Source organism: Microcaecilia unicolor, chromosome 5 (genome assembly GCF_901765095.1).
Source record: "Microcaecilia unicolor chromosome 5, aMicUni1.1, whole genome shotgun sequence".
NCBI lineage: Eukaryota > Metazoa > Chordata > Amphibia > Gymnophiona > Siphonopidae > Microcaecilia > Microcaecilia unicolor.
Window position 1 is genome coordinate 202,067,369 of NC_044035.1, and position 22,273 is coordinate 202,089,641.

The window sequence follows — 22,273 nt, forward strand, 5'->3', positions numbered from 1 at the left end:
TCATTTCTCTCTGACTGACTTTGAGAACACATCTCCTCAGAATCATTTATTATGCATTCCTGCCTTAGTTTTGATGTTGCCTGCTCAAAAGATTGCCCTTCAATGGCCTCATTTACAGACCTAAAAACATCAAACTTCTTTGATAGTGAGGTAAAAAGAAATGCTCTTTTCAATGCATCACACATGGGAATTCCAGAAAGTTCTAGCTTTTGAAATGAAGACATAAGATGCATAATGTGATCATTACATTTACTTTTATCCCTTAATTTGGTTTCATTCAACTCTGCCAGCCAAATTGGTTGCTGCTTTGCATATGTAGTTGCATACATAGTTCTCAGTTTATATAAAATGTCCTTTGGTGTATCTTTTCCCTCCACTAATATGGCTTGTTTCTCTGAGAGAGCTTCCAAAAGCATGCACTTCACATAATAGTTTGCATTGTCCCATTCAGCCATATTTTCAGCTGTTCTGTCTTGGTCTAAGCATATATTTAATCCTTTTGCTCGAAGGAGACATATGAATCTTAGTTCCCACTGCCGATAATTAAACTCAGTTAATTTAGGCACCTTGAGAGAATAGAAAAATAGTGAATTTCTTCCCTCAGCCATTTTCTTAGCCTTCTGTCTGCTGTGTGGGGGGAGAGAGAGACAGACTGATTCTTTCCTTTAAAACTTAAGAGAAAAATGTGGCCTTTTTTTTCTGCCTGGTAATATTTCTCTTCTTTTTCAATTCCTGAGCCCTGGGCCCATAACCCTTTTGTTGGATTATTTGTAGTAAATAACTAGCAGATTTTAGTACACACAGCTTCAGCTTTAGAAATGTTAATTTCTTTCTTCATCTCTCTCTCATTCACCCCTGAATAATTCACTGCTGAGTCACTTTAAAGTTGAAGTAACAAAACATCTGTTTACTCACAGTTTGTAGTTAGATTATAATCAGACAGGCTTATATATACATATTACTATACATTTGTATTATCAGCTCCTTCCATGTGCTTAGATGGTAATGGATGCTCACACCACCATAGATCCTCTCAGGTTAGGAGAGATCATGAGCTCCATGTGCTCCATGTGCTGCATCTGCTGCATCTAACCCCCACAGGAAGTTACATAGCTGTGTGACCTCTCTAAGTAATTCACATCAGAGGTCACAGAGTAATCACAGAGAAATAATAGGTGACAGGCAATGCATGTAAAATACAATTACATTCCAACAAATCCAAACATCACTAACTGTCTCGACATCAAACATACCTACATTCCTAGTGGCTACCAATGATTTTTCTAAATTATCTACCCTCTGCAATAGATAAGCTGCAAAGTCTGCAGGAGCAGCCCCCCCCCCCAACAGTCCATTCTTAATGACCATGCACCAACTGTCTCACAGTACTAAATAATTCCTTTGGTCTATGCAAAGCAGTTTGAATTTTAAGTCTATAAAACTCATTTCTTTCATCCACATATTGATGGCTTGTTGTTAAGATGAATTTTATATTTTGTATTGTTATAAGATAGGCATTGGAGAATTTGGCCCAAAACTTCCAAAACATATTTGTTCTTACAGTTTCATGATGTGTATACCGTAAAATTAACATGCATCAGGACATGCAGATGCTAACAGAGCCAAGAGAGCTTGCTGGCATTAAGTTCAGAAAGCAAAATGAAGTAGGGCAGAACCAATAGATTTTCACAAAGAAGCCCGAGGCAAAAGTCACAAAGTGTATATACAAATTTTATTGTCCAACAAAACTGTAAAATAGCACAAACTCCATCAGTCTCGGAACAGTGTTTTGGCAATTCAATGCCTGCCTCATCTTGCAATTCAACTTTATAACACAGTTTTTGGTTTTCAAGCCATAGCTTCAGATGATTTAAAGAATATCATGCCTTCTAGCTGGTACCTGACTAGTATTTTTTAAATAAATTTCTCAGTAGAGCTTTAAAGAGATGAGTTAATATTCAATAAAGATTTATTTCCAGAGCAAGACATTTAGGACCCAATTCTACAATGCACTAAGCGCTATTCTATAAACGATGTTAAAAGTTAGGTGCTATTTGTAGAACAGCACTTAGTGCTGGGATCTACACTTAACCTTAGGCATGAGAATTTAAATTAACTAAACCCTAGTTTAAATCCTTGTGCCTAAATTAGGCACGGATCCCCTTTATTCTATAACAGTGCATATAAACTGCAGGAATGCCCTCAATCCACCCATGACCCTCTCATGACTGCACCCCCTTTTTGGAGACATGAGTAAAATTTATGTATGGATCCCGGCACCTAAAGTTGTGTGCATAAATGTTAACTGATGCCAATTAGTGCCAATAATTGATTATTAGCACCCAATTATCAGCGTTAATTGGCTTATTATTCAATTAAATTACATGCACAAATTGGGCATGTGCCCAAATTTGTGCATGCAATTTTCAGCGCCATATATAGAATTTGGGAGTTAATAGTGTAGTGTCAAATGTCAAGCATCACTTTATCTAAGTTACATTCCATAGCACCACCATCTGCTATTTGAAAAATGCACATTATTGCCTCAGTCCATATTAATATGTTTTTGCACGTGAGCCACTTTCAAAGTAACTCTCTTTCAGTTTTCTATATCCCTCTCATTGTGTTTTGTCCTGACAAGCAAAACTAGTTGTAGTAGTGTTACTGCATTACACTCTTTTGGTAATGCAATTTGCAGTAAATGGCTTCTCCTAAAATAAGGCTCCTGGAGACTTTGACTACCAATTCAGGTACAAAAACAGACTGTGATCCCAATATTAAAAGGCCCCACTATTCAGACCGTGAGAGATAGCTAGCCTGTCTCCCATGGTCGGCACTAAACCCAGATATTCAATGCCGGTCAGTTTCCAGTGACCGGCATTGAATATCTGGTTTAACTTTGGCTGGTCCGATTTTAACCAGCCACACTGATATTCAGCGCTGGCCATTTAAGTGAGACCAGCCAAAGTTATTCCAACTATTGTGGCAGCCAAATATGGCCGCCAAATTTGGCTGCTCTCACTTTAAAAATCGGTGGATAGCCAGTTATATCACACTATATAACTGGCTATCTTTAAGTCACTAACCCCCAGATTCTATATAGTGCGTTTAGATTTAGGTGCCAAAATTGGTGCAGATTCTATAACACCTTGCGTAACTTAATTGGTCTAACAAGCTAATCAGCACTGACATCACCACTTAACAAGAAATAATGAGCACTAATTGGCACTGATTAGAATTTATGTTCACAACTTGCTAAGCGTATTCTGTAATGATGTGCACTGAGCTTCTAACGCATGCAGGCAAAAAGGGGCATGGTTATGGGTGTGGAAATGTGCATTACGTGAGCGTTCTGAAATTTAGGCGCCGAGTTACAGAATATGGCATAATGCGCCTAAATCTGTGCGCAGGGATTTACATCAAGTTTTCGTTGGTGTAAATGGATGCACGTAGATTTAGGTGCTGAGAAAGCAACTAAGCATCTATATAAATAAATCCCACCTTGAACGTTCTGAAGCTCCCTCCAACTGTGGCAGTGAAGTCCTGAACTGCTGTAGTCCTCCTGGCTATTCGGACTACTCACCACCGTCCTCAGCCACGCCCCATCTGCGACCTACGCCACGCCCCAACTGGACATAAAAAGCACCATGAACGTTTTGAACCACACTTTGAGGCTTCAAAAGTTCGTATGTTCAAAGCTCTGTAACCACTTTTAACCACAGTACATCTGTGTGCCGCCATGATCTGAAACGAGCATCACAGCTGCAACACACACGGATGAGCGTCACACCAATAGGAATACAACAAGGGAGGAGCGTCTGAGGCGAAGGCGTCAGTCGCCGTTGCCACGCAAGAAGGGGCGGACCTACGGCTCACTCAATACGTGCGCCTCCATCGTTCCCATGCACCTATCAAAGAACTCAAAGAAAAGAAGGGGCGGACCTAACACGCGAACGGCTCACTCTATACAACAAGGGAGGAGCGTCTGAGGCGAAGGCGTCAGTCGCCGTTGCCACGCAAGAAGGGGCGGACCTACGGCTCACTCAATACGTGCGCCTCCATCGTTCCCATGCACCTATGAAAGAACTCAAAGAAAAGAAGGGGCGGACCTAACACGCGAACGGCTCACTCTATACAACAAGGGAGGAGCGTCTGAGGCGAAGGCGTCAGTCGCCGTTGCCACGCAACGGAATGCAATCACGCGTCATGCACCTATCAAACAAAAGAAGGGGCGGACCTACGGCTCACTCAATACGTGCGCCTCCATCGTTCCCATGCACCTATGAAAGAACTCAAAGAAAAGAAGGGGCGGACCTAACACGCGAACGGCTCACTCTATACGTGCGCCTCCATCGTTGCCAAGCAACGGAATGCAACGACGGATGATGGACCTATCACAGCCAACTGCTACACAACAAAGGAGGAGCATTAAACGTAAAAGGGGTCACTCCTTCTCTGGGTAACACGAGCCCAACAACGCTGGAAAAACAACATTGCTTTCCTTTACTTCGTTGGAATAAAGGCTTTCCTTTACTTTGTTGGAATAAAGGTAACGCAAATTTATTTATCAAAAATATATTACCAACTTCTTCCTGTTTTCTGTGTCCGCAATTCCCCCTCTGCTATGCCGGAACATTATTTTCTCTGTCCACAATTCACCCTCTACTTCTTGCTGCTTTCTGTGTCCGCAATTCCTCCTCTGCCGGGACATTAGTACCCACAATAAAGCGTCTAACAAACAAATATACTGCTTTCCTCTGCTTCTACTCATCTGCACTCATTCCCGATATTTCACCCGCCATTTTCATTATACGTTTCACCGTCTACTAATCATTGCACTGCTAAAATGCCCACTGACAACAACAAACGAACCTTTACTTGCTCATCTGCTTGCACGCCTCTACCCTCATTTATTTCTGTTTCTACACCTTTGCTGCTTCACTGTTATTTCCTGCACCATTACTTTAAACCCTGTTATAGGCAGCCATTTTGACCACCACTACCAGTACTGAAACAAATGAATGTCTGCTAAAGTATACATCTGTTAACAATAATAACGTTACTAAACACAACTACATACATTAAAAGAAACTTTTCTGTCAGCTATATATGTGTAAAAAAAAACCTTTAAAAATCAAAACCATACCATGGGGATATATTACATATTCACCATTTGAATGGACACTATCTTATATGTACAATGCAATTATAATACCATTAAACATGTTCAATATGGGAGTTGATTGGTAATTTTTATGTAACTAATGCACATAGATGGTTTCTTTCATTGTTTCTTTTTAGTTTCTTCTCTACAGCAATGCTACAGCTCAAGAAGCCAAAGCTGTACCTCACACCATGACTCTTCACTATGGCAGTTTTTTTCTGTTTCCAATCACACCTATGCACATGAATGCTTTCTTTAATTATTGAATTTCATTTTTTTCAGTACAGCAATGCTACAGCTCAAGAATGTCAAACATGTGCCACCAGCTAATTTCACCAATGAAATGCCATGTGACTCAAACACTATGAGCCACTTCCTGCTGGCTGCTGGTCACACCAGGACTGTTTACTATACCAATTTATTTGATTCCAATGGGAGTTATACAAATTTATGGTTTCTATACTTCAGTTTTACTTTCCCCACTGCAGCAATGGTTGTGCAGCACAAGGTGAAACAAGCGCCAGCAGCAAACTTCAGAAACCAAACAGCATGTCACTGTAACAGTATGAGCCACCTTCTCCAGGTTATGGGTCACGCAACAACTGTTCACAATGCTAATTTCTTTATGTTTTTTATGGGAAGTATGGACATAAATGCTTTCTTTAATTTTGTCAGTTTCTGTTACTTCACTATAGCAATGCTACTGAACTACAAGGCCAAACATGTACCATCACCTATGTTCATTAAGAAAATGGAATCTCACTGAAAAACTATGAATCACCTTCTGCTGGCTGTGGGTAACACCTGGACTGTTCAGTATGGCACTTCATTTATCTTTTCTGTGGCAGCTATGGACATGACTGCTTTCTTTAATTGTTCATTTGTAGTTTTTCCATTGCAGCAATGCCAGAGTAGCAGAAGGCAAAACAAGTAGCACCATAACACTTGAAGAACCTAATGCAATGCCACTCACAGTATAATGCAGATGCCGCTGCGTCTGTCCAGGACTTTGGTCCTGCATGCCACAAGCATTGTGTCATTACCTTTACGTGAAATACTAACTCCCCTCCCCATCCCCCCACCTCACCACAGACCTTTGTCTATGCAGCAGTTTTCAAGGTAGGATACAATTTCTCTACAAAACCTAAGGTGTCTTAACACCTACTTACCTTATAGGGAAAATACTGTCACTTCCTCATGAACAAACATCAAGCCTTTCACACTCTCTCTGTCACACACATACACACTCATGCAGGATTCCAGTCCATCCAAATTCAAATTCTTACTCTGTCTCTTACACACACACAAACAGATCCTCGCTATCTTATAGTCTGTCTCATATAGGTTTCACTCTCTCTGTATCTGACACACACTGTCTCTGTCTCACACATAATCACTATCTCTGTCACTTATACTGTCTGTAGCACATATACTCATTCTCTATCTCACACACACTCAATCAGTGTCTCACACAAACTTTATATCACTCACATACATACTGTGTTCTAACATGTCACTTTAATACATGATAGTCAATAGAAGATAACTTTCATATTCTGAGACAACACACTCTATGAAACCTACATGTGCCTTTCTCCTAAAGAAAGTCCAAACCTACTCCCCTTCCCCCTTTCTGATCTCTCACACACATAATCCTGTATAATATGGATATGTACACACTGTTTATCACACGTTCAATTTCTGTTCCCTGCCCTCTTCAACCCAAAAGCACTGCTGAAGCACCCTCTTCACTTTGAAAAACACTCACTCATTCCACTTCACCTCATCGCTCTAAAACACAAACTACACTAAAGGAACTCCAAATAGCACCCCTATAAACATGTAACACAAGCTCAAACCAACACTGACCACGCTCCAAGCTCTCTGCTACCTCCTCCCTGTAAAAATCCATTCACTCTGTTACATTCTCTCTGTGATACGCACACACAGACACTCATGCACCAATCCACTTTAAAATTCTTCTTCACCACCCTCTCTCACTCACACACTCAATATCTGTTTCACACACATTCACTTTCTACCACTGATATTTACTCATTCAAAACTTTTTACTTCAATATTAAATTGACAGTACGTGATGATTTCAATTCTACCCCCTCCCATTTTTCTCAGAACTACAGACACAGAAAAGAAGCACAGTCTCACCAAATAAGCAACATCACAGGAAACGCGTAACACATCTGACTACACTGATACTCTCAACCAGAATATAGATACCAACTGCCGTTACACAGTCTACTAACAGGTATGGAGCTACATGGTCAAAGGTGCACAGGACAGAAGCAGAGAGAAACTTATGCACACAGATGCATTGGGGGAAATAAATCAGACTAATTGTGATCACCAAATTGAAAATGATTCTGTCTCACTCACACATAAACACACACTCTGTGTCTTCCCACCTTACATTCTCAGACACACGATCGGGCTCATTTTCAAACCACATGGAGGGGCATAATCGACCAGAAACGCCTATCTCCATGGGCGTTAATCTCCGAGAACGGGTCCGTGAAGGGGCGGAGTGAACCGTATTTTTAAAAAAAAATAGACGCCCATGCTTTATTCGCCAAGGTGTGAGCTGGGCGTTTTTGCTTTTCACCGATAATGGAAAATGAAATCGCCCAGCTCAAAAACGAATAAATGCAAGGCATTTGTTCGTGGGAGGGGCCAGGATTCATAGTGCACTGGTCCCCCTCACATGCCAGGACACCAACCGGGCACCCTAGGGGGCACTTTTACAAAAACAAAAAAAAAGTTAAAAGAGCTCCCAGGTGCATAGCACCCTTCCCTTGGGTGTTGAGCCCCCCAAATCCCCCTCAAAACCCACTGCCCACAAGTCTACACCAGTACTATAGCCCTAAGCGGTGAAGGGGGGCACCTACATGTGGGTACAGGGGGTTTGGGGGGGTTGGACGACTAGTAGCATTAAGCAGCACAATTGTAACAGGTAGGGGGGGGATGGGCCTGGGTCCACCTGCCTGACGTCCACTGCACCCCCTAACAACTGTTCCAGGGACCTGCATACTGCTGCTTGGGAGGAGGGTATGACATTTGAGGGTGAAAGTAAAAAGTTGTGAAACATCATTTGTTGTGGTGGGAGGGGGTTAGTGACCACTGGGGGAGTCAGGGGAGGTCATCCCCGACTCCCTCTGGGGGTCATCTGGTCATTTAGGGCACTTTTTGGGGCCTTATTCGTCAAAAAACAGGGTCCAGGAAAAGTGCCCTAAATTCTAGCTACAAACGCATCCATTATCGGCGAAGGGCGCCCATCTCTGTTCGGGTGATAACCACGCCCCAGTTCCGCCTTCACCACGCCTCCGACACTCCCCCGTCAACTTTGTCCGCATCCGCGACGGAGTGCAGTTGAAAGCGTCCAAAGTTCGGCTTTCGATTATGCCGCTTTATTTGTTTTTGTGAGAAGAACGCCCATCTCCCGATTTAGGTCGGAACTTGGGCGTTATTCTCGTTCGATTATAAGCTGGTTAGCCTCCCAAAGTTCCATAGAAACCTATGGAACTTAGCCTCCCAAAGTGCTTTGAAAATATGCCTCTTTGTCTCTCACACATATTCTTTATCTATCTGACACATACAGTCAGTCTCTCTGACATATATATTCATTGTGTCACACATACTTTTTCACACTCACATACATACTCTGTGCTAAGATTACACTTTCATACATAATTCCCATCAGATACATTTAACATTTTTGCCAAAACCACTGAACACAATCAAACTCTTTTTATTCACTTTGCCCTAAACAAACATCAAGCCTATCATACTCTGTCTCACACACACACACACTGATCTATCATCCCACCACCCCCTTGCCAATCTCACACGCAAACACTGATGCACGGTATGGATCCATGGACAATCTCTCTCTCTATCACAAACTCTGTTTCTCACAACCCTCCGCCGCCCTCTGCAATTCTGTGCAACACTCACTTTCTCACACAAACTCTTTTCACCACACCTTATCCCTCCAAAAACAAACCACACCAAACAAATACAGTACAACTATATACCATGTCACCCTCTTTCTGACACACATTCATAATCAACCTAAAATCCACTTCACCCCTCCTCACACACTTCCCCCCCCCCCCCCCCCCACCCCTCAGGTCTGAAAAACAAACACACTCACTATCTATTTAATCTCACTTTCTGTCACTCATATTTACTGCTCCATAGCTATTCCACTTTACATTTTATTCTAATTACATAATTTCAATACTGTCTGCTTCATTTGTTTCAGAACAGCGTACAGAGAGAACTAGGACGATGGTACCAAATGTCACAACTAACAGGATATCAACAACACACCTCACTACACTGACACTGTGAAGCAGACTACGGACATCAACTACTCTTACACTCTACTAACAGGTATGGAGGTTGGTGGACAACATGAAGCAAATACAAAGGGAGACAAACTGATGGGCACACATGCATTGGGGGAAATAAAACTATTCACACAAACTGTGACCTTTAAATTCAACATATTTTTCTCTCACTCACACACAAACACATACTCTGTCTTACTATCTTACACTCTCTCTCACAACTACTGTCTCTTACACTCTCTCTCACAACCACTCTTTCTCTGGAGCTCACACATTCTGTGTCTTTCAAGATACTCGCTGTCTCTCTCACATACTGTGTCTGTCACATATACAGACTCTGTGTCACACATACTGCTACATACTTACCATCAATCATATACATACTCTGTCATAACATTTCACTTTAATACACAATTGACCTCACATGCTAACTTACATTCCCCCCCCCCCCCCCCCCTTCATTTCTTTCAGAACACTGGACATACAGCGAGCAGGATACTCAGAAACACAGAATTCCACTGAGCCTTTCATCTACACTTTGTTGTCATCTGAACCATACATACAGCCGACAGATAGCAGACAGCGATTTATAATACAGGATATTAGAAAAACCATAACCTGCCTGACAGATTGACAGAGAAACAGTGATTCCTCATTCACTCTCTGAAACACAGCATCTATCTCTCAAAGAAAAACTGTGCATCTCACTGTCAACATTATTTCTCATATACAGTTCCATACAGCACACTCACTGGATATGGATACTACAGAACCAAAAACCTCACAGACTGCCAGTTGTAGTAAATATGCAGATCACAGCTATCAAAAAAAAATAACCCCTCCTGAACAGGATACTAAGAAAAAAATAAGAAAAACACTGCCTACTCACACTCAGAAGAAAAACACATGTGAAACTACTGAACACCATGAAATGAAGCAATCAACTATACGAAATATTATAATAACTGAGGAACACCAGACACAACGTCAACAAACATCTCACGCACCACAGAAAAGGCATGTACCTCTAAGTGAGGATGAACAACTACAAGAATATGAAGAAGATACTAAAAGGAAAAGGCGCACTAAACAACATATCAAACAAATATCTCCTCAACAAGTAGCAGAACGTAAACGCAAAAAAGCTGAAGCACAACAAAAGCGGCGTGCAGCTTTAACTGAGGATGAGAAGATACATCAAGCCACTAGAAGCAAAAGTATCAGGATACTAAATATAACAAAATTAACTGCTGAAGAAGTGAAAGAACGTAAAGAACACAAAACTGAAGCTCAAAGAAAACGGCGTGCCTCTATGAGCCACGACCAAAAGGCACATCTAAGTCAACAAGCAACTGCAAGGAGAAGGTCAAGATTAGAAAATCTATCAGCACTTAGTACTGAACACTTGACAGAACTTAAACAAAAAACAGCAGAAGCTCAAAAAAAAAGGCGTGCGGCTATGAGCCAGAAGGAAAAGGCACATCTAAGTGAACAAGCAACTGCAAGGAAAAGGTCAAGACAACAGAATATAACAACAATAAGTAATCAAGATTTTCTACAACTTAAAGATGGAATAACTACACCCTTAACAAAAACATGTGCTACTGTCACTCAGCAGAAAAATGCAGATCTAACTGAACAAGCTACTACAAGCAAAAGGTCCATGAAAACAAATACTACAACATTAACTGATGAGGAACAGACTAACCGTACGAAAAGTAAAACAGAAGCACAACGAAAAAGGCGTGCAGCTTTAAAAAATAAAAAAAAACCACGTCTACATGAGGAAAACACTACAACAGAAAATACCACTACCCTAAATATAAATCCTCAACAACAACAACGACGTAACAAAGAAACCCACACTCATTCAACAAGGCAACACATTGCACAAATGACAGATGAACAGAAACAAACACACACAATTCTGCACAGTGCTATAGAACACACATGCTTACAAAAAAAAAAAAAAAAGAAGACCAAGAAATAGAACAAGAAAAGCATACAAACACAAAAAGAGACTAACAGCTACAGAAAAACCACAAGATTTAGCACACCCAACAGTCACGACACATTCTACAACTTCAAACAAAGGAATTGCAGTAATGGACTGTGTAAATGAGAACAACACTCCATACTACAGTTGTGGTCTAATGAACGCTATATGTATTTTTTGCAAAGCTAAACATTTCAACAATAAAAGACCTTCTGACAACTTCTTTACAAAGTGCTGTAGTAAGGGAAAAGTATATCTTCCACCTATTAGATCTAATGAACTTATACAGCAGCTTCTGTCTGGGGAACATCAATATTCTAAAAATTTCTTTGAAAATATTCGCTCCATTAATAGTTCCTTAGCCTTTGCATCTATGGGAGCTAACATTTCACCTCCACCTGGATATGGCCCTTACTGCTTTAGAATCAATGGCACTATTTACCATAGAACAGGATCGCTGCATCCAGACAATGAGAAACAAAGACAGTTTGCTCAATTACATATTCTAGATCCAGACGAAGCAGCTCTTCAGAGACTACAAATCTTACCAAATGCACACATCCATGAAAAATTAATGACACAATTAAGCAACTTTATGGCATCTGAAAATCCTTTTGCTGACGCCTGTAAAATGCTATATGAAGTAGAGAATGAAAGTATAGCAGAAGCACAACGACTAACAATAGAACCACCTAGAATTTCTATGGCCATTGTCCAAGATCGGAAACATGATCCACGCCGATACAATGCACCCAGAGCCAATGAGGTTGCTTTCATTTTTCAAAACACAGAAGGTGAGCCTCCTTTACATCGAGATCTGATAATACACTGCCGAAACACAGAAAAACAAACAAATCAAACTGAAATAATAAGTGTGTTAGATCCAAACCTTGAACCTATGGTATATCCGTTACTAGTCCCATATGGAGATCAGAGCTGGGGGATAAATATTCCTTTGTCTGAACAACCTGAATGTCTCAGGAACATGCGCAACAAAGAAAAAAAAAAACAGAATTAGAGTAACACAAATGCAGTACTATGGATACCGTTTTGCTATCAGAGATGATTTCAATCCTTTCCTTTCAGCTGGAAAACTAACCCAACAGTACTTTGTGGATGCCTATATTAAAACTGAGGCCAACAGACTAAATTATATTAGACAAAACCAAAAACTTTTACGAGTTGAAAAATACAAAGGATTAATGGACCACCTTGCCAGTGAAAATACAGATCCACAATTTACTCCAGGACAGCCATTCATTTTACCATCAACATTTTCAGGAAGCCCAAGAAATATGCATCAAAATTATCAAGATGCAATGGCCATAGTTCGGATACATGGAAAACCAGATCTATTTATTACTATGACATGCAACCCTAAATGGGAAGAAATTACTGAAAACCTAAATAAAGGACAAACGTCAGAATTTCGACCAGACTTATTGGCAAGAGTCTTTCATTTAAAACTCAAACAATTACTACAAGACATATGCAAAGAACACATACTTGGTATCCCTCTTGCAAAAATACATGTCATAGAATTTCAAAAACGTGGATTACCTCATGCACATATTTTACTCATCTTAGCAGAAGAGCACAAGCCTAAAACGACAGAGTTAATTGATAAAATCGTTTGTGCAGAAATACCTGACATACAAAAATTCCCACGTCTCCATTCTATTGTTGCAAAACATATGATACATGGCCCCTGCAATAACACCACCTTAAATTTACCATGCATGGTTTCTGGGAAGTGCTCAAAAGAATTCCCCAAATCCTTTCAAAATGAAACTATTCAAAATTGTGATGGATACCCTAAATACCGTTGAAGAGATAATGGTGTTGGTACACTTTCACATGGAAAAATCATTAATAACAGTTGGGTAGTCCCCTACAACCCTTTCTTACTACTCAAATACAATTCACATATAAATGTAGAAGTCTGTGCATCTATTAAAAGTGTCAAATACCTTTTCAAATATGTGTATAAAGGACATGATTGTGCTAATGTCGTCATCACGGAGCACAAAACTTCACAACACGATGAAATTAAAACCTTCACAGACTCAAGATATGTTACTGCTCCTGAAGCTGCATGGCGACTTAACGCATTTGAAATGCATCACCAAACACACACTATCCAGAGATTAGAAGTACACTTGCCAGATGAACAAAGCATTGTTTTCCATCCAAAAAACATTACCATTGCAGTAGAAACAGCTAAAACAAAGGACACTACTTTAACAGCATGGTTTAAACTTGCTGAACATCCTCCTGCAAACAGCATTTTATACATTGATATTCCTATGTACTATACCTTCAACAAAAAACAACGACAGTAGAAACAGAGAAAAACTGAAAACAATAAAACAATTGGCAGGATGTATGCAGTTAATTTACCTTCAGATCCCGAACGTTATTGCCTAAGACTAATTCTACTACACCAACCTGGTGCTAAGTGTTTTCAAGACTTAAAAACTGTTCAAAATACTGTCTACAATACATTCCAAGATGCAGCAAAAAAAATGGGACTCATTCATGATGAAGCTGTGTGGGAAAACACATTAGACGACGCTGTCACATGCAGCATGCCCCAACAAATACGTGAAGTTTTTGCATACATTTGTGTTTTTGCAGCACCATGTAATGCTTTACAAATTTATGAAAAATATAAAACTTTTATGCTAGAAGATTTTACACATATGCATGGATGCACACAAGAATGCACTGTTTGTGAACAATTATGCCTTCTTAAAATACAAAGTATTTTTCTAACACATGGCAAAAACCTACAACACTTCGGCTTACCAAAAATAACACAGAAGATTGAAGATCCTACCCTTGCATTCAAAGCTGCAGAAGAAAAGCATAACGCAGAAATAATGCAACAAAACTTAAACCATGACCAACAAGAAGTTTTAAAAACTATACTTTCTGCATGCAATGACAAACAACAATCCAACAACTGCTTTTTCTTAGATGGCCCAGCAGGAACTGGCAAAACTTATACATATAAAACTATCCTCAGTACCATCCGAGGAGAAGGTAAAATCGCACTTCCCGTTGCATCAACAGGAATTGCAGCAAACTTACTTCCTGGAGGACGAACTTATCATTCACAATTTAAATTACCAGTTCCTCTACTTGAAAACTCAACATCAACTATCAGATTAAACTCCAATAATGCTTCAATCCTTAGAGATGCACACATAATAATTTGGGATGAATCTACTATGGCTCCCACAATGGCACTTTCTGCTGTACATACACTACTTAAAGACATCATGAAGAATGATAAACCATTTGGGGGAAAAGTTCTTCTACTAGGTGGAGATTTCAGACAAACTCTACCAGTCGTACCACATGCTAATTGAACACACATTATTGAATCAAGTATTAAATTTAATAAACTATGGAAACAATTTCACATACTTCAATTACACAACAACGTACGCTGTACAGATCCACAGTACAACAACTGGCTCATGGATTTAGCTAATGGCAATCTACCATGTCCAAATGGTTTCCAAGATATGATTGAAATACCTGATTAGCACATTTGTTACACAGATATAGTAGAAGCTGTTTTTGGACACTCAATTACTGCAGACACAGTTGAAAACTTTGCACAAAAGACTATTCTTTGCCCAAAAAATACACATGCAGACAAAATTAATGACGACGTTCTCAATATCTTACAAGGAAACACAATAACTTACTTAAGTACCGATTCCATAAATGACTCAACAGAAGAACAACAACACTTATATCCTGTGGAATTTCTTCATCAACAAACTCCTACTGGGATGCCACCACATAAACTAGATTTAAAAATTGGTGCAATAATTATACTACTCAGAAATTTAAACACAAAAAAAGGATTATGTAATGGAACTCGCCTAATAGTCAAAGACTTGAAAAACAACCTTATCATTAGTCAAGTACTGAGTGGATCAAGTGCTGGCAGTACTGTCTTCATACCACGTATTGACCTGGCACCATCAAACACAGACCTACCATTTATACTATGTAGAAGACAATTCCCTGTGAAATTGGCATTTGCAATGACCATTAACAAGTCACAAGGACAAACTTTTGACAAAGTTGGGATTTTCCTTCCAGAACCAGTATTTACACATGGACAACTCTATGTTGCCTTTTCAAGAGTAAAGAACTCTTCTGATGCAATTGTCAAAGTCATTGACGGACCTCAACAAGGACACCTTTTTCCTGATTGTAACAAAATTTATACAAAAAATATTGTATACAAGGAAATGTTACAAATCTAAGAACTTATTACAAAAACATTTCACAAAGTTCCCATGTTCCTTACAAAACTGATATTTACACATGGACATATGTATATTATGTTTTCAACACTATATATCTGTTCTCATGCATTTGTAAAAAACATTTATGTACCTTTTACATGATTGTAACAAACATTATACAAAACATATTGTTTACTATGAAATGTAAAAAATGTTACTAAGAATTACAATACAAATACAACTTTTTACAAAAAAAATGCTGTCTTTTTTAAAAACACTTATATTTTTTAATATCAACAGACAAAAATAACAGAAAAACAAACTACATGCTAACGCCCGTTTCATTTCTTTTCGAAACGGGCCTTTTCCACTAGTATTCTATAATTTACGCCTAAATCTAGGCACCGATTATAGAATATGTTTATTTGTTACTGATTTCCGCCCCGATTTTTTAGGCGCCATATACAGAATCTCCTCATAAGCGCCGATATTCAGTGCCGGATAGCTGGCTATCTGGCACTGAATATCGCTGGATAGTCGCTTAAGTGCTATTTTAGCAGCATTTTCATTTGCATATCGGGAAGAAAAAATGTAACCCATATTGTTTGTACCATAGAAATTCATGACCCTTTGACCCTCCCCCCTTTTGACTTCCATTGAACCCTCCTATAGTTCACTTTGTTATCATATTCAAAAGAAGTCTTATGGTTAAAAATCAAAAATCTATTACTAACAAAGTCAGATGAGTGCTACATTTTTCCAAGTTAATAGCAGGATATATTCAATTTTCTTTAGCTTATGAAGAGATTTACAACACAATCTCTTGCTCCTCCAGAAAGTCCTTATGAAATCAATTGCTGAGCTACTAAATGACTTACTCTTCGTTCTTTGTCCCCGTATTCAATGCCCAAGGTATCCATGGCACGTACTATAGCTGCCAATGACTGAATAGTGTTGCTATAGACTACAGGCTTGTACTGCTTCACATCTTCTCCAGAGAAGCCATCTTCATGGATAATCCTGAACACAAATAAAATAACAAAAATGGATAAAGACTGTGTTAAGACTATACAGCAGTCAGATTAAAGAAGACTACTATACAGAGGTGGATTAAGGGTGCTATAGGCCCAGGTACTATCCTAGCCATTGTACCCATTTTTCCCCTTTACTCTTTCTCCTTAATCAGACCATGGATAGGCTGCTACCAAGACTTGGGTCCTAGATGACTGATCCATGTGTCCCTCTCTTAATTCATTGCTTGTACTATGCATATTTGAATACTTTTGTAAATGAACGCTGTTTTTTTTTATAATAGGAATCACTGCTTCTGGAAAGAGTAGCTGCTTACAGAACCAGTCCCCTTTTTTCCATTTTTAACATGGTACTTTGATAATAGAAGTCTGGTGCATTGAGCCAACTTTTGCTTTTGTGCCCCCCCCCCCCCCCCCCCCCCCCGCCCCCAGCATGGGACCAATCTTCCAGTATAAACCATGCAGATATCAGGACTCAGTGGTGGCTCAAGGCAAGCTGCTGCCTGAAGCAAGGGATGACCTGAAGCATCCCCCTCCCTCACCAAGGCATCCAAAAATTGGTGGTCCTCCTCAGAGTTCCAGTCAGGGAGCAGGGTATCACCTCACTAAGAGCACGGGTTAGGTGTTTGTCCCATGGAAAAATAAAGCAACATATTTCCAGGCTATATAGGGATCAATTTTCAAAACATACTTGGATGTTCAGCATAGCACCAAATGTCCAAGTATCTTTCTGTAACCATTTTTGGTGAAAGCGTACATAAAGTTTCATTTAGCAGGAAAATTGGACATGGAAGGGGCATTCCAAAATTGCACAAATTACACATACTCTATACATGTAGGCACCAATATTCAACACCTGTACGTGTAACTTATATGTTTGGCCTGGATGTGACAAAAACCTGAAGGGACCAGGCCAAATGATTAAGCTACACATATAGGGCCAGATTCAATAAACGGCGCTCAAATTTAGGCCCTTTACAGAATAGCACTTAGAGCAGATTCCCACATCCTATGTTGGGTGCAAGGACTTAAGCCAGCTGAAACCTGCTGTAAATCCTGGTGCGCAAGTTGGATGTGTAACCCCGGTATCCTATAGCACTGTGCCTAAAAATATGGAACACCCCTTACCCGTCCATGCCCCTGCCATGGCCATGCCTCCTTTTGGGTTGGGCACACGACATTATAGAATAGCGCTTAGGCAGATGTATAATGTAAATCCAAATTAGTGCCAATTAAATCCAATTAACTTCAATTATTGGTTGTTAGCACCCAATTGATTAATTTGTTTACGTGCACATGTGGGCCCTCTGCCTAAATTTGGACGCCCAACTTTGGACAACCTATATAGAATCCAGGGACTAGAATATATCTGTAAGTACACATATAGTTTACATGGGTATTTTCAGCAACACAAAGTACATGTACAGTGTCACTGAAAATACAGTTAAGCTACATGTATGCTTACATGTATACATTGACCTCATAATAAAAAATAAACAAAACAAAAAACCTCTGCAATGTGGTTTGTATGCAACAAGAATCGTAGCAGTTCAATTATGTAGCCTAGAACTCAAATATAAAGCATTCCATACATTGCACACTTAACCAGAATGGTGTTAAATATAAGAATATATTCTGCAAAAAAAAAAAAAAAGAGAGGTACGTAAGGTGCTTCCACACCAAAGAACAAAAAGGAAATAGCAAGAACAACAGCACAATTTATACCACCAAAATGAAATTATTATAACTACTTTAATGTTGGTGTTATAATCTACACTGTTGTTAATATTTTTTCTTTATGAGCATACTAGTAAAAAAGCCCCGTTTCTGATGCAAATGAAACGGGGGCTAGCAAGGTTTTCTTCTGTGTGCATGTGGGAGTGTGTGTGTCCCTGCCCTCTGCCCTGTCTCCCCTCCCCCCCTCTGAGTCCTTCACTGTTACAGAGAGAGTGATTTGATTTGGTGCTTTGCTGTGTTTTCCTTCACTGTTTGTGTTACAGAGAGAGCGAGGGCGGGGCAGACACTCATGGGGAAACCGGATATCTCTCCCCCTTCACACTTCCGGCTGGAGGCTTCATAGAACGTTGGTGGTGCCTTTTATATAGAGAGATATTCTGCATCTACAGAAACCCAACAATGGGTTCACAACTGGGACATTTGTCATCTCAGTAACAGTATCAGGCATACTGTAAAGTAATACAAATTCCTACAGAGTTACTTAGGAATTGTAAAGCAAAGCTACCAAACCATAGTAGCACCAACTCCAAAATCATATAACAATGAGCCTATCCTTTCATTTCATTTCATTTAAACCCCACAGTCATCAAAGTTAGAACTCTGTTCGATGTGGCTTACATAAATGAGGCAAAAATATAAGTACAATTTAATAGAGCTGTACATTTAATGCGTTACTAATGCGATTAATGCGTTAAATATTTAGTGTTACATTTTTAATGCAAATTAAATGCCATTTCTCCCCCACCCACAAACAACAAACATCCAGCATTGCTTTACCTCTTCAGCATTCCAGCAGCCCCCTCTCCTCTGCGGCTCCTTCTTCCCCGCTCCTCACGTCCACTGCACTGAAGACACGCTGCTGCATCTCACCCAGCCCCAAGCATCTCTCTGCAACAGGAAGTTCTTTCAGAAGAGGTGAAACGTTCTGTTACAGAGGATTTGGGCCGAGTGAGAGCAGCATGCTTTCAGTGCTGCAGCCGTGAAGAGCAAGAAAGAAGGAGCTGCAGGGGAGAGGGGACTGCCGGAAAAGTAAGAACTAGAGTGCTGCCAGAAAAAATGGAAAAGAAAGATGTGAAGGGGGTGACAGCAGCAAGAGAAAGGTGCAAGGGGGGGCAGTGAGAGAAAGATTCACCTAGGGGGCAGGGGGGTCAGCAGGAGAAAGCGTTAGAAAATACAGTACAGCCTTGGGTGAAATGAAAGTGGAAAATAGAGAGAGGTGCGGGTGGTGGAGATGTTAGAGGGACAGATCTTAAGAACATAACAGCCATAAACATAAGCATTGCTTACTGGGACAGACCGAAGGTCCATCAAGCTCAGTATCCTGTTTCCAAGAATGGCTGCTTATCCTAGAATGTGCAGTATATTTTCCCAAGTCCATCTTAAAAAATGCCTTATGGACTTTTCTTTTAGAAAATTATCCAAACGTTTTTTAAATCCTGCTAAGCTAACTGCTTTTACCATATTCTCTGGCAACCAGCAATACTACTCACTATAATCTTCTACCAATTCCTGCTTTGACTCTCAACAACCCAAATCGTATTTTTATTGCATCTTCCATTTAGTCACCTTTCATACTTATTCATGAATTCTTTGCTTTGGTCTTCACCGAAGAGGATTTGGGAGGGACACTGGTGCCGGAAAGGGTATTTGAAGCAGGCAAGTCAGAGAAACTAAACAAATTCTCTGTAAATTTGGAGGATATAATGGGTCAATTCTGCAAACTGAAGAGTAGCAAATCACCAGGACCGGATGGTATTCATCCAAGAGTATTAATAGAACTGAAAAATGAACTACTGTTAGTAATATGCAATCTATTCCTAAAATCAGGTGAGGTACCAGAAGTCTGGAGGGTGGCCAATGTAATGCCGATTTTTAAAAAAGGTTCCAGAGGAGATCCGGGAAATTATAGACCGGTGAGTCTGACGTGGGTGCCGGCCAAAATGGTAGAGGCTATTATTAAGAATAAAATAACAGAACACATACAAAAACATGGGCTCATGAGACAAAGTCAGCACGGATTTAATGAAGGGAGGTCTTGCCTCACCAAACTACTGCATTTTTTTGAGGGGGTGAAGAAACATGTGGACAATGGGGAGCCGGTGGATATTGTGTATCTGGATTTTCTGAAGGCATTCGACAAAGTGCCTCATGAAAGACTCCAGAGGAAACTGGAGAGTCATAGGATCAGAGGTAGGGTATTATTAAGAGCTGGTTGAAAGATAGGAAGCAGAGAGTAGGGTTGAATAGTCAGTATTCTCAATGGAGAAGGGTAGTTAATGGGGTCCCTCAGGGGTCTGTGCTGGGACTGCTGCTTTTTAACATATTTATAAATGACCTAGAGATGGGAGTAACTAGTGAGGTAATTAAATTCGCAGATGACACAAAGTTATTCAGGGCTGTCAAGTCGCAGGAGGAGTGTGAAAGATTACAGGAGGACCTCACAAGATTAAGAGATTGGGCCTCCAAGTGGCAGATGAAGTTCAATGTTGACAAGTGCAAAGTGATACATGTGGGAAAGAGGAACCCAAATTACAGCTATGTCATGCAAGGTTCCACGTTAGGAGTTACAGACCTAGAAAGGGATCTGGGAGTCATTGTGGATAAGCCGTTGAAAACTTCTGCTCAGTGTGCTGCGGCAGCTAAGAGAGCCCACAGAATGTTGAGTCTTATTAGGAAAGGGATGGAAAACAAACACGAGAATGTTATAATGCCGTTGTATCGCTCCATGGTGAGACCACACCTCAAGTATTGTGTTCAGTTCTAGTTGCTGTACCCAGTGGCGTACCAAGGGGGGGCCGTGGGGGCGGTCCACCCCGGGTGCGCACCGCTGGGGGGGGGTGCCGCGCACCGGTCAGCGGCGTTCGTTTCCATGCTCCCTCTGCCCAGGAACAGGAAGTAACCTGTTCCAGGACAGAGGGAGCATGGAAACGAACGACGCTGACCGGCACGCGGCACCCCCCCCAGTGGCGTGCACCCGGGGGGGGGTTCTTTCGCCGGGGTGTCCCTTCGCCGGGGGGGGGGGGTCGCGCTACACAGGGGGCACTGCACCCGGGGGGCGGGGCGCATCGGCGATCCGCCCCGGGTGTCAGCGCCCCTCGGAACGCCACTGGCTGTACCTCAAAAAAGATATAAAGGAATTGGAGAAGGTACAGAGAAGAGTGACAAAAATGGTAAAAGGGATGGGAGGACTTCCCTATGAGGAAAGGCTAAGACGGTTAGGGCTCTTCAGCTTGGAGAAGAGGCGGCTGAGGGGTGATATGACAGAAGTGTACAAGATAATGAGTGGAATGGAGCAGACAGATGCGAAACGTTTGTTTACACTTTCTAACAATGATAGAACCAGATGAAGCTAGAATGTGGTAGATTTAAAACAAATCGGAGAAAGTATTTTCTTTACTCAGCGTGTAGTTAGACTCTGGAACTCATTGCCGGAGAATGTAGTGACAGCAGTTGGCCTTGCTGAGTTTAAAGGGGGTTTGGACAGATTCCTGAAGGAAAAGTCCATTGAACATTATTAATTTAAATTTTTGTTTTGTTTTGGGGTTTTTGCCGGGTTCTTGAGGCCTGGATTGGCCACTGTCGGAGACAGGATGCTGGGCTTGATGGACCCTTGATCTTTTCCCAGTATGGCGGTGCTTATGCCTACTTTACAGTGCCCATTTTTATATCAGTTCCATGTACTCTGACAAATAACTCTTTAAAAAGTT

The 22,273-nt window shown here is 40.6% G+C and overlaps 1 protein-coding gene across 1 annotated transcript in view; it reads right to left on the minus strand.

Annotated features, from left to right (window-relative positions):
• The window catches only part of GNAO1 (G protein subunit alpha o1), a 1,102,755-nt gene that overhangs the window by 628,153 nt on the left and 452,329 nt on the right, over positions 1 to 22,273 (minus strand). The window contains exon 3 of the mRNA XM_030203709.1: positions 16,677 to 16,818. Within this exon, the coding sequence (XP_030059569.1) occupies positions 16,677 to 16,818 (142 nt within the window). The remainder of the gene's footprint in view (positions 1 to 16,676; positions 16,819 to 22,273) is intronic.